This window comes from Scylla paramamosain, chromosome 16, assembly GCF_035594125.1.
Source record: "Scylla paramamosain isolate STU-SP2022 chromosome 16, ASM3559412v1, whole genome shotgun sequence".
NCBI lineage: Eukaryota > Metazoa > Arthropoda > Malacostraca > Decapoda > Portunidae > Scylla > Scylla paramamosain.
This window is the reverse complement of record NC_087166.1, coordinates 21313374-21326799: the sequence shown is the minus strand read 5'-3', so window position 1 is coordinate 21326799 and position 13426 is coordinate 21313374. Positions and strand designations below refer to the sequence as shown.

At 47.7% G+C, this 13426-nt stretch overlaps 1 protein-coding gene across 5 annotated transcripts in view; it reads right to left on the bottom strand.

Annotated features, from left to right (window-relative positions):
* Nucleotides 1–13426, bottom strand: part of LOC135108133 (uncharacterized) — a 99174-nt gene that overhangs the window by 23413 nt on the left and 62335 nt on the right. The window contains exon 6 of one of the 5 annotated variants that reach the window (XM_064018850.1): nt 9309–10954. The exons of 3 other annotated variants lie outside the window; for them this stretch is intronic. In XM_064018850.1, the coding sequence (XP_063874920.1) occupies nt 10855–10954 (100 nt within the window). In that variant the 3' untranslated portion in view covers nt 9309–10854. Of the gene's footprint in view, nt 1–9308; nt 10955–13426 lie in introns of those variants that run through there. One more of the 5 variants, XM_064018852.1, reaches the window with a different exon arrangement.

Here is a 13426-nt window from a genome sequence, read left to right as displayed (position 1 = left end):
CTCACTGATCTCTAGGTGCTTGCAGAAAATGCAGGCAGAACAGGCAAAGGGGTGGATAATGTTTCTGGTTTGGACGTCGCAGCCATGGATGGGTATGCTGCTCGGCATGCTGATCGATCACCCCAAGCTGATTAGGAAGTGGAAGGACGTCTTGACGCACCTGTCCTCACCAAAAGGGCACCCCCTCATGAGGCACACTCAATTGATGGCATGCCTTCTGTCTGGGAGTCCCTCCAAAAGCGAGGCATACAGAAGGAGGGTGCAGATATTATCATGGCATTCTGGAAACCAGGTAAAGAAAAACAGTACTGACCACATCTTAGGAGATGGTCACAATCTTGTTGTCGAGGGGACATCGATCCCCTTAATCCCACTGTGCCAAACATTATAAACTTCTTGACCTTTACTTTCCACAGGAATGTGGGTTATAATTCTATCAACATGGTGGGAGGTGCAGTGTCATCATTGGGCATAGTTGTAAATTGATTCCCGGCGAGTAGCCATTCCCTCGTGAACAGATTCTTAAAGGGGTTGTTCAACCTATGGCCTCCCAAGCCTCAGTACACCAAGACATGGGATGTCCAAGCAGTACTTCACACACTTAGTTCTATGTACCCCTTGACTACACTCTCTTTAAAGGAACTCACACTCAAGTTAGTTATGTTGATGGCACTGACTCAAGCAGCCAGAATACAAACACTTCACTTGCTTTTGGTTAATGGGATTCACATTGAAGCATCTTCTATCTCCGTCCAGTTGGGGGACAACATTAAACAATGCAGACCTAACTTTTATATTCAAAGTGTTATTTTTAAGGCTTATGCAAAGGATGCTAGACTCTGTGAGACCCTGTGAGACATTACCTGAACAGAGATGCTCAGGCCCAACATCATAAAGGCAGTGAATAAGTTAATCATCAGTTTTGTTAAACTTCACAAGACTGTCTCTAAGGATACTATAGCAAGATAGATTAAAGTTATGTTGTCCAGGGCTGGGATTGACACCTCAATTTTCACAGCAGGCAGCATTAGGCTGGCAGCAGCTTCAAAGGCGAAGGTTTTGGCAGTACCTATCGAATGTATCATGGCGAAAGTTAGATGGACTCGAGAAGCCACATTTGCAAAATTTTATGATAAACAAATTGTTAAGGGATGGATCACATCCTTTTCAGGAGGCTGTCCTTCACCTTGACTGCTGACATCTTTTTTCTTTTTTTTTTTATGTAGGAGGGACACTGGCCAAGGGCAACAAAAATTCAATAAATAAAAAAGTCCACACAGATGCCAGTCCCAGAAAAGGGTCCAAAGGTGTAGTCAAAAATTGAAGGATAAGTGTCTTGAAACCTCCCTCTTGAAGGAATTCAAGTTATAGGAAGGTGAAAATACAGAAGCAGGCAGGGAGTTCCAGAGTTTACCAGAGAAAGGGATGAATGATTGAGAATACTGGTTAACTCTTGCATTAGAGAGATGGACAGAATAGGGATGAGAGAAAGAAGAAAGTCTTGTGCAGCAAGGCCGTGGGAGGAGGGGAGGCATGCAGTTAGCAAGATCAGAAGAGCAGTTAGCATGAAAATAGCATAAGAAGACAGCTAGATATGCAACACTGGCGATGAGAGAGAAGCTGAAGACAGTCAGTTAGAGGAGAGGAGTTGATAAGATGGAAAGCTTTTTGATTCCATCCTGTCTAGAAGAGTGGTATGTGTGGAGCCCCCCCCTCCCCCCCAGACATGTGAAGCATACTCCATACATGGATGGATAAGGCCCTTGTACAGAGTAAGCAGCAGGGTGGGTGGGAAAAACTGGCGGAGACGTCTCAGAATGCCTAACTTCATATAAGCTGTTTTAGCTAGAGATGAGATGTTAAGTTTCCAGTTCAGATTATAAGTAGAGGACAGACCAAAGATGTTCAGTATAGAAGAGGGGGACAGTTGAGTGTCATTGAAGAAGAGGGGATAGTTGTCTGGAAGGTTGTGTCGAGCTGAGAGATGGAGGAATTGAGTTTTTGAGGCATTGAACAATACGGTTTGCTCTGTCCCAATCAGAAATTTTAGAAAGATCAGAAGTCAGGCATTCTGTGGCTTCCCTGCGTGAAATGTTTACTTCCTGAAGGTTGGACATCTATGAAAAGACATGGAAAAGTGCAGGGTGGTATCATCAGTGTAGGAGTGGATAGGACAAGAAGTTTGGTTTAGGTCATTGATAAATAATAAGAAGAGAGTGGGTGACAGGACAGAACCCTGAGGAACACCACTGTTAATAGATTTTGGAGAAGGACAGTGACCATCTACCACAGCACCAATAGAATGGTCAGAAAGGAAACTTGAGATGAAGTTACAGAGAAAAGGATAGAAGCTGTAGGAGAGTAGTTTGGAAATCAAAGCTTTGTGCCAGACTCTATCAAAAGCTTTTGATATGTTCAAAGCAACAGCAAAAGTTTCACCAAAATCTCTAAAAGAGGATGACCAAGACTCAGTAAAGAAAGCCAGAAGATCACCAGTAGAGCGGCCTTGACGGAACCCATACTGGCTATCAAATAGAAGGCTGTGAAGTGATAGATGTTTAAGAATCTTCCTGTTGAGGATAGATTCAAAAACTTTAGATAGGCAGGAAATTAAAGCAATAAGATGGTAGTTTGAGGGATTAGAATGGTCACCCTTTTTAGGAACAGGCTTAATGTAGGCAAACTTCCCCATCAGGTCCATAAGCCTTCTGAGGGTTTAGGCCAGTGAGGGCATGGAAAACATCACTGTGAAGAATTTTAATAGGTAGCATGAAGTAGTCAGAGGGTGGAGAAGAGGGAGAAACAAGCCCAGAATCATCCAAGGTAGAGTGTATAGCAAAGGTTTGAGCACAAAGTTCAGCTTTAGAAATTGATAAGATAGCAGCGGTGCCATCTGGTTGAAAAAAAGGAGGGAAAGAAGAAGAAGCAAAGTTAATGGAGATATTTTTGGCTAGATGCCAGAAGTCATGAGGGGAGTTAGATCTTGAAAAATTTTGACACTTTCTGTTAATGAAGGAGTTTTTGGCTAGTTGGAGAACAGACTTGGCATGGTTCCAGGCAGAAATATAAAATGCATGAGATTCTAGTGATGGAAGTCTTAAGTACCTCCTGTGGGCCACCTCTCTATCATGTATAGCACGAGAACAAGCTGTGTTAAACCAAGGTTTGGAAGGTTTAGGTTGACAAAAAGAGTGAGGAATGTATGCCTCCATGTCAGACACTTCACCTCTGTTATGCACTCAGCACACAAAAATGGGTCTCTGACATAGTAGTAGTCATTCCAAGGAAAATCAGCAAAATACCTCCTCAGGTCCCCCCAACTAGCAGGGGCAAAACACCAGAGGCACCTTCGCTTAGGGGGATCCTGAGGAGGGATTGGGGTGTTAAGACAAGATACAGATATGAGATTGTGGTTGGAGGAGTGCAACGGAGAAGAGAGGTGACAGCATAAGTAAAAGGATTAGAGGTCAGGAAAAGATCAAGAATGTTGGGCATATCTCCAAGACGGTCAGAAATATGAGTAGGGTGCTGCACCAATTGCTCTAAGTCATGGAGGATAGCAAAGTTGAAGGCTAGTTTGCCATGATGGTCAGTGAAGGGAGAGGAAAGCCACAGCTGGTGGTGAACATTGAAGTCTCCAAGAATGGAGATCTCTGCAAAAGGGAAGAGAGCCAGAATGTGCTCCACTTTGGAAGTTAAGTAAACAAAGAATTTCTTATAGTCAGAGGAATTAGGTGATAGATATACAGCACAGATAAATTTAGTTTGAGAGTGACTCTGTAGTCGTAGCCAGATGATGGAAAACTCAAGATTCAAGAGTGTGGGCATGAGAGCAGGTTAAATCATTGCGCACATAAACGCAACATCCAGCTTTGGATAAAAAAATGAGGATAGAGAAAGTAGGAGGGAACAGAAAAGGGGCTATTGTCAGTTGCCTCAGACACCTGAGTTTCAGTGAGGAAAAGAAGATGAGGTTTAGAAGAGGAGAGGTGGTGTTCTACAGATTGAAAATTAGATCTTAGACCATGAATGTTGCAGAAGTTAATGAAGAAAAAGTTGAAGGGAGTGTCAAGACACTTAGGGTCATCGTCAGAAGGGCAGTCCAACCTGGGGACATTTGTGGTCCCCTCCCCAGATGGGGACTCCGAGGCTGGTGTAGGAGTCCCCAAGAATTTTGAAATTTTGAGTGAAGGCTGTGTTATTAGGTGCTTGTAGTTTTGTGTGGAGGAAGAGAGTTGTCTTTAGAGGGCAGGTTGTGACTGCCCCCTTGTGTTGTGAGACATAAAGGGAAACATTCAGTGAGGTCACTGTATCCTTCTTGTAGGTTCTCAGGCAACATAAAGTCACAAGTTCCCAGTGCTTTTAATGTGTAGACAGGTACAAGTACGTAGGTGCGAGCCGGTGGCGGCGTGGTACAGAACTCAATGATTAATACAGAGCAAGGGGCGAAGTAAACACTAGTGAAACAGTGAAGCATGAAACCAATACAAACTATGAACCCTAACCAATACAGTGAAGCCCCGTAACAATGAAGCATTCATACTTCACACATCTCCCCCTTCCTCTTCACGTTCATTAACTAGCTATGAACGTAAGGCTATACGCGCTGAGCGGCGTATGGGTCCGTCGGCTTCCCAACGGCGGCGTCGGCGTGCGTTTGGGGTGGCGGGATCGGGGATCTTCTGAGCTGGGGGGTGTAAGGGCTGCCCGTCGTGACTGTCTCTTTCCGCGGTAGATGGGGCAGGGACCACACGAATGAAGCGGCGATTCCGCCACAATACGCGTCCTGCGGTAGTCTTCACCAGGTAGTCGCGGCTCTTGCCAATCCCCATGACTACGCCCACTTTATCCCATCGCTTAGTGACGGGATCTTGGAGCCTGACGTGGGCGCCAAGGTCAAGTGGTGGCAGGGGGCGGGCGTGGGCGTCATAGCGTTCCTTGACAGCCTCGGTCCACGCGGCAGCACGACGATCACACTCCTTGGTCCTCTCTTGCCACTCAGCCGTGAAGGAGACGCTGTGGGTGGGGACGCAGGAGCGTAGCGGGTGGCCGAACAACACCTGGGCAGGAGAACGGCCGTCCTGTCGCGGTGTGTTTCGTAACTCCAGCAGCCCGCGGTCGAAGTCCTCGGTGAGCGTGCCAGAAGGGGCCGTCTTCATCACCAGCTGCTTCACCGACTTAACTGCTGCCTCAGCGTGGCCGTTGCTCTGGGGGTAATGCGGCGAAGAAACCTCGTGCCGCACGCCCCAGCGACGCAGAAAGTCTTGAAAGTCGCGGCTGGTAAATTGCGGGCCCCCATCAGTCCGAAGTCGCACAGGTACACCAAGGTCTCGAAAGAACCTCCTGAAGAAGGCGATGGTGGCGGAGGCGGTGGTGTCAGACCCACACAAAGCCACCACAGGCCACCCCGAGAGCCTGTCTGCGTACACGAGGAAGGACTTCCCCGCTGCGCTGAAAAAGTCTGCAGACACACACTCGAACGGCCTGGAAGGCACTTCCTCAGTCATCAGGGGCTCCCGCTGCTGGCTTGGCTGCAACACCTGGCACGGCTTGCACGCCCTTACTACGTTGGTGATGTCTGAGTTGATCCCGGGCCACCACACTGTCTGACGTGCACGGCGCTTCGTGGCCTCCACTCCGCGGTGGCTGTCATGAAGCCGCGCCAAGACCTCACGTCGAAGGGTGGAGGGAACCACAATGCGGGGCCCGAGAAGAACAAGCTCGTCGTTGTGGTAGAGGTTGTGACGCTCCTTCCAGTAGGGCCGTAAGGCAGGGTCTAGGCTGTCGTGGGTAGAGGGGAAGCCTCGGGTTACGCACTCAAGTAGTCTGGTGTAGATCACATCCTCTCGAGCTGCTGTGCGTATCCCGTCCAGCACCAGGTCTCCTGTAGGCGATCTGGCATCCAGTGTAGCAGCACGAATAGCTACCACGACACGGACGTGTGCGTAGGCCTCTTTCCCAAGCGCCACGTCCTCAGGAGACGGTTTGTCCACCGGTGCACGGGATAGGGCGTCGGGAATGGCGACAGACTTACCCTTACGCCACTCTGCCGTGAAAACATACCCAATGATCTTTTCTTTCAGGCGTTGCAGTCGAGGGTTGTCGATGGCGTCGAGCGTATACGAGTTGAGGATGGGAACGAGGGGCCTGTGGTCTGTCACGATGGTGAAGCGAGGCAGACCTAGTAGGTAATACCGGCACTTAGCTATGGCCCAGACCACAGCTACGAGCTCCAGCTCGATAGTTGCGTACCTCGTCTCCACGTCTGCTAGAAAGCGCGACCCGCACTGCACCAGACGCCACTGACCGTCTCCGTGGTCCTGTAGAAGGGCGTAACCCACGCCATACAGGCGCGAGGCGTCCGTCTGCAACACAGTGGGGAGGGATGGGTCGAAGTGTGCGAGCACTGGCGGTCGCGAGAGTGCCATCTTCACCTTCTCAAAGGCCAAGTCGTGGTCCGGAGTCCATGTGAAGGCTCGGCGGGGGCTCAAGAGAAGACGCAGGGGCTCTGCTGACGCAGCAATCTGTGGCGTGAACTCTGCTAGTTGGTTTGCCAGGCCTAAGAATGAGCGCATGTCCGTCACATTTGCCGGCTTGGGAAAGTCGGCAATTGCGCGCACCTTCTCTTCGTCGGCAGCAATGCCCTCCCTTGACAGCTTGAACCCGCAGAACGTCACGTCTGGAGCCGCTAACACAAACTTCTCCGCGTTGATGGTGATGCCGTGGGTGCGGCACCGCACCAGGACCTCGTAGACACGCCGAATGTGTGTTTCGTAGTCCTCGTCCCAAAGCAGAATGTCGTCTACCACTTTGGCACACTGCTGCACGCCGTCGAGCGCCGCATCACCACGGCGGCAGAACTCGTCGCCCGTGGCCACGAAACCCATTGGTCCTCGACAAAACCGGAAGCAGCCATACGGGGTGATAAAGGTGGTGAGGTGCTGGTCCTGCTCCGCCAGTGGTATCTGCCAATACCCATACAGAGCGTCCAGCGTGGAGAAGAATCGTGCCCCTGGTCCAACACAGCGCACGGCAGCGTGGGGTGTAGGAGAGGGGTGTGCGGGGCGTAACACCTGCTTGTTTAGCCCCGTGAGGTCCACAGTTATCCTTACACCTCCTTTGGGCTTGGCCACGGTCACGAGGGGATGGCACCACTGGGACGGGTGATCGCCGGCGGGTACTATGATGCCCTGTCTCACCATGGCTTCTAACTCCTCCTTGACTGCGTCCTGCCAGGCAAGAGGAATGAGTCGCGGCGTATTTACCGCGAAGGGCTTGGCGTCATCCTTCAGGTATATACGCATCGGAGGGCCACACATCTCCCTCAGCTCGGATCCATGACGAAAGCCATCCTTAGTCGTCAGCACGTCAGGGAACTCTCGCAGGAAAAACGCTTTGGCCTCCGCAGATGAAGCAGAGGGTAGGGGAAGTTGTGGCGTGAGTGGCGGCTGGAGGGATGAGGTGCGAGGCTGCAGCGCGGCGGGCGGCGGCAGGCCAAGAGTAGAGACCTGCCTCACCTGCCCTTCCCCCTCCTGCCGCCGGTCTCCTCGCACTCCGATCTGCCGTGGATAGTCTTGGGGAATGATCCTCAGCTGCTTCGTGTGGCCGTACGAGAGGAGCGGCTTGGGCAGACCCCTCATCACGATTATCCGGCCTTGGATGGTGGTGTCCCCATACGTCATAGTGGCGTATAACGACCCGAGAATCCGACAGGCCATTGACGTCCCAACTCTGGGTAGGGTTGCAGGTCGTCAGCCGACAGGCCAAGTGCCCGAAGAAGCTCATCACCCATGACTGTCGTGTCCGCTCCCGTGTCTGGCACACACTCGACCCAGCCTGACCTGCCACATGCTTCCACCTGAAGCTTTATGGTCGGGGACGTGGGGCCGACCAGTGGCACATTGTCCACCGCTCGTGCGTGGGCGGTATGGGCAGTGCCGCCGGAGGGCGGGGCAGCGCCGCGCTGGTGCCCTGTTACAGACAACACTTTGCCGCACCTTACACGGTCACTCGGCGGCTTCTCGGCACTTGTGAGCGGCAACACTTTGCGAAATGACCCATTTTGTTACATAAACGACACCGTTCACCAATCGCTATGCACTTGTCCTTGGAGTGCGGCCCATAACCACAGTTACCGCACTTTGCGTTAGTCGGCTTCGAACCACTAGAATGACCGTTTGCCTTGGGCGATTCCTTTTTCAGACAGTCCCCTTTCCAACAGTCCTTTTTCTTTTTCTTATACGCCGACACTGCACATGTGGAAGACTGGAGTGGCCTGAGTTCGTGTGACGTGGTTTCGGCGGCCTCGCGGGACTTGCACACTGTCAACACCTTCTCCAGTGTGGCGTCAGATGGCGTTTCCAACAAGCGCTGCCTCGTTTCCTCGTCTCTGACGCCCATCAACACTGCGTGTTTCATTTGCGTCTCTACACAGGCAGGGTTGTGGGCCTTACACAAGTCGATCTCGTCCGAAGCATCCTTCAGCCGCACGTAGAAGTCATTAAACTTCTCTCCTTCGGCCTGTCTACACTGGAAGAAGGATAGGCGCCTCAGTGCCTCATTTCGTTGCCCTTTCACATGCTCGTGAAGGCGCTCCAGCACTTCAGTCAGGCTCAAGATCGAGCCCGGGGGTACGCCCAAGCTAACCTCGAGCGTGCGCCTCAGTTCGGACGAGAGGCAGGCCCGCAACTGTATGAGCTGCTTGGGCTGCGGCTGTTTCTGCAGGTCCACCATCACCGCATAGTCCTCCCACTGCTGTCTCCATTCCTTGAAGGCCTGCAGCGTAGCGTCCTGTGAGAGCGGGGAAGGCGGAACGACGGTCGCTTTGGGGACAGGCGTGGACGACATCGGGAGCATGGTTGAGGGCGGGTTGGCGAGGCTGTCACTAACGGCGCCGGGTGTGCCTGCCTGCTGTGAAGGCTGCGTTCCAAGCGTAGCAACAAGCTGATTGAAGCGCTGCTCCTCGGCCTGGCGCCTCGTTTCGTCCTCCCGTCGTCTCTGCTCACACTTGTCACGGAACAGTTGCAGCATTTGAAGGAGCACGTCTTGAGAGACTCCAGTTGCCTGCTCCTGCCCCATAGCCGAGGGCGTGGACGAAGCTGGCGAGATGGGTGCCGGATCTTGTTGCCTCCTGGTTTTAGGCTTAGTCATGGCGCCGGCACACTGAAGGCTCCTCCGGGAGACGCACCGCACACCAGCGGCTAGTTGGGGCACCTTCACGCTGTCTCGCTGCCAGGTCCTTGTGAGTTGCACTACTCACTGCGCCATGTATCCTTCTTGTAGGTTCTCGGGCAACATAAAGTCACAAGTTCCCAGTGCTTTTAATGTGTAGACAGGTACAAGTACGTAGGTGCGAGCCGGTGGCGGCGTGGTACAGAACTCAATGATTAATACAGAGCAAGGGGCGAAGTAAACACTAGTGAAACAGTGAAGCATGAAACCAATACAAACTATGAACCCTAACCAATACAGTGAAGCCCCGTAACAATGAAGCATTCATACTTCACACAGTCACAGCTAGGTTTAATGATAACTTCACAGCACCCCCTGATCCAGTGCTTTAGACCTCACTGGGAGTAATTATTGTTTTAGCAGGTGCCTACTGCTTCCTCCTCTTACTTGGGTGACTAGTGTTTATGTATACAAGTTGTGCATGTTCCTCTATTTGTGATGTGGTTTGGGCCATTTTAGGGTGTATTTAATAAGTTATTTGTAGGGTATAATTATTAAGTATAATTACTGGTTTTCTACATTTATACAATATTACCATGTTCCTTGGGCACTGTACAACTCATGTAAATGACATTAATGAATGTCTTCTTTGCTCTTTCATGTTTCTTTTCAACAATACATGTGTTATAGTGGCAAGGGTACAAATCAAGTAGTTGCCTTCAGGTACAACACCCACATGGCTTCAAAACCTCATGGGAACGCTCACCACAGCAGAGGGAATTTGATGATGTAAAATCTGAAAAGCATACGACTTACCGTAGGTCAGTTGAAGTATGCTTATAATTTTACGAAGCAAATTTGTAGGGTATAATAATTAAGTATAATTATTGGTTTTCTATATTTATACAATATTCCCATGTTCCTTGGGGACAGTACAACTCATGTACTGTGGAGGGTAGCTTTCACATGTCCTCCTCTCCCTCCTCATTTTCTTTCTTTTTTAGCATTTTGTTATGGTCATTATGGGCCTAAATTTTATGTCATGTGGGTGATCGTGCTCTTTAAAGTCTGGTGTTGTGGCACAGTGCAGCTCATCTCATGGGAAAGCTCCCCCCAGCAGAGGTGATTTGCTTCATAAAATTACAAGCATACTTCAACTGACCTATGGTAAGTCTCATATACTTTTCAAATTATGTCCACATGCTGGGGCACTGCTCAGAAACTACAATGGCCTGTCTCCGGTGAGTCATACACATCTCACACATGGTTACCTCATATTCCAGGAAATACAATCATACTGTGATGATGGTTTGTAGTTCCTTTTACAATGTGACACTTTCTGGTGGAGTGTCCCGGTCTGGTATTTACTTAGTTGTATTGTACAGGGTCTTAGCTAAAGCTCATTCATCCTGTCCCCATATCTGCAGTTATCCAATTTCTCTTTACATTTGCTCACACTAACAGCTGTAACCATCTCCTCACTTAAACTATTCCAGAGATCAATGCTTCGATACAGGAAACTATACTCCTTGATGTCACTGAGACATGTAGATACTCTTCTTAATCTTTTTTGTATGTCCTCTTTTACATCCTGACCCCTCATTCATATGCATCTCCAAAACTTGTCTGTCTACCTCTTCCATACAGTTTATTAATTTGTACATTAATTTGTACATTAATTTGTCAATTCTGGCACCATCTTCGTTGCTGTCCTCTGTATTCTTTCCGTTTCCTCATATTCTTCTTTCTGTGTGGGAACCGTATGACTGCAGCGTACTCTAACCTGAGGTGTATCATGGTTGTAATTATTTTTTTCATTATAACCAAGTCCATGTGGGTAATGTTATTTAACATATCCTACATGTGGAGCCAAAAATTACACTTATATGCTTCTCTAGAGACAGTGTGTCCTGAATAATCACCCTCAAATCCTTTTCTTTATTACTTTTCATTATCATATATTTCCCCATTTTATAGTTCCATGTAGTTCCATGTAGTTCCTTTATAGTTCCTTGTACTTTTTTTCTATTTCCATCACATGACATTTCTTAGAATTAAATTCAGGTTTCTACTTTAGACTCCAAGCATAAATTTTATCCAAATCTCTCTGTAACTCCTTACCTGCATGGGCAATATCTCTTCAATTTTTGTGGGGAAGATGGACTTTCCAGATCTCACTGATATCTGGAGAAAGGGCCCTGGGACATGAAGGTCTCATGTTTGTAGAAAAGGCTGATTTTCTTAGTGAATTAAAGCTTCCCTTCTAAATATTACTAACTTAAAGTAATATACTATTAGGGCAGAACTTTAAGCTTGCACCAGGCATATCTGGCATGAAAAAAAAAAAAATATCACAATAACCGATAAATCAATAACGATGACCTTTTCAGCGATAACCAATAATTGACAACTGGCAATAAATTTATCACCCGATAAGGTGATAACTGATAAAGTTGATAAATAAAAATTCTGATACTAGCAATAACAGTATTGATATTTTAAATAAAAAACTGATATATCCAGACCTTTATTTTTATCTTTATCTTAGAAAACTTAGAAAAATCTTGGAAAAAATTTCAAATTCAATGTTTATCCACTCTTCACTAATGAAAAGTACTATTTTAAGCAAAATAACTACATTTGATTTTGAAAGTTTAAAACTTCAACATGCTCATGTTCCAAAGACTAAAATTATTGATTATCGCTAGTTTGGAACCTAAGGTTCCAATACAATACCAATGAATCAATAACGCAGGAAAAATAATTATCAGTAACCAATAGCCCAATGTCATTATCACAATAATTTATCGCAATAATGCCCATCTATGACACCAGGAGAACCTGGAGGCAAATGAGGACACATAACAAACAATGCTGGGTCCTGGGGTCTGAGTCAGTGAGGTCAGTGTCTTGGGCACATAATGAACAATGTCAGATGTACTGTTTGCTTGGTCTCATCTCCTCTCTCTCCTATCCTCTCCTTTTGAAAAGTACCCTTTTTTTTTATTTTTGTGGCTAATTGAGGGGAATATTTCATTCTTTAAATTAAACCAGGAAGTAAGTGATATACATACACACAGAAGTTTTTATTCCTTATTTTTTTAATATGTGGATATTTTTATTTTTTTTTTAATATGTGACCGGGGAATCCGCATATATTTTTGGTGGCAGCTTTTTGGGATTTATCATTCCTCCATATTCCTTCAGATGATTCCACATGTCTTAGCTAGAATTTTGTTAGTTTAGGGTATGCTGACATTTTTCATTGCAGCTTAATTTTACGTTAAGTTTTGGTTGTACATTTATTTTTTTGTATGTGCCTATTTTTCATGTTTTTATCGTTGAGTATTTCTCCAATGTATTTTCTGCTAGTGATAATGGTTAGGTAATTAAATTGTGGATCAATGTTTCAAGCAACTCTAGTGGTGCCCCTAGCTGTGAAGTGGACTTGGTGTGCTTCTGCTTTCCTCACGTTATTGTGTGTACCTCCATGCTGTTGCAAGCACCTCTCTACTGTGCCATGAGGCCGAGTGCCAGGACACTGAATGTGTGTGGAGTTGCAGTGATGTGCTAGAGCTAGTCAGGTACTGTAAGCTATGTCTATGCAGTTTTGGTGAATAAACACCGTGACTAGTGAGAGCCTAAGTCTCTCTCCTCCCCTGCGTACGATAGCAGTGAGCAACTCCCTGTCAGGCTTCCCTTCTGGATGGGCAGCAGGGACCCAGTGAAGTCCCTTCCCAGGTCTTCATGTAGCTTGGGAAAGTAGGTGTCAGCAAAAGTTCCCCAGCCCCATCCCCCCCTCCCAGGCCTTCTATGCCCTCAGCTGGTTGGTGCAGAGTGAGGCCAGTTGAGGAGCCATGCAGGAGTGAGGTGGAGGAAAGGGGGTTTTCGTAACTAGGTCTTGCTTAGATGTGTCATACTTGTGTATGTCTTTCCCACAGATGTTTACTTGTGAGTCCTTTCTCAGCAAGTGTGAGAAATTCTGGATTATATTTTCCTTCTGGATGAGACAGGGTGGCAACCTAAATGCTATAGCTGTTTGTAACTGGTGAATTGCCTGGATTCATGTAGTAATTTGCCCTACACTGGGATGCAAGGGATGGATAATTGTGAAGTAAAGACTGGACAGATAGTGCACCAGATTTAAACCCTTTGGAAAACTCCATTTACTTAGGATTGACATTGCTTTATTCCCTAGATTGGAAGATGCTATATTTGATGGACACTTTGCCTCAAACTTATTTCAGAAACTGGT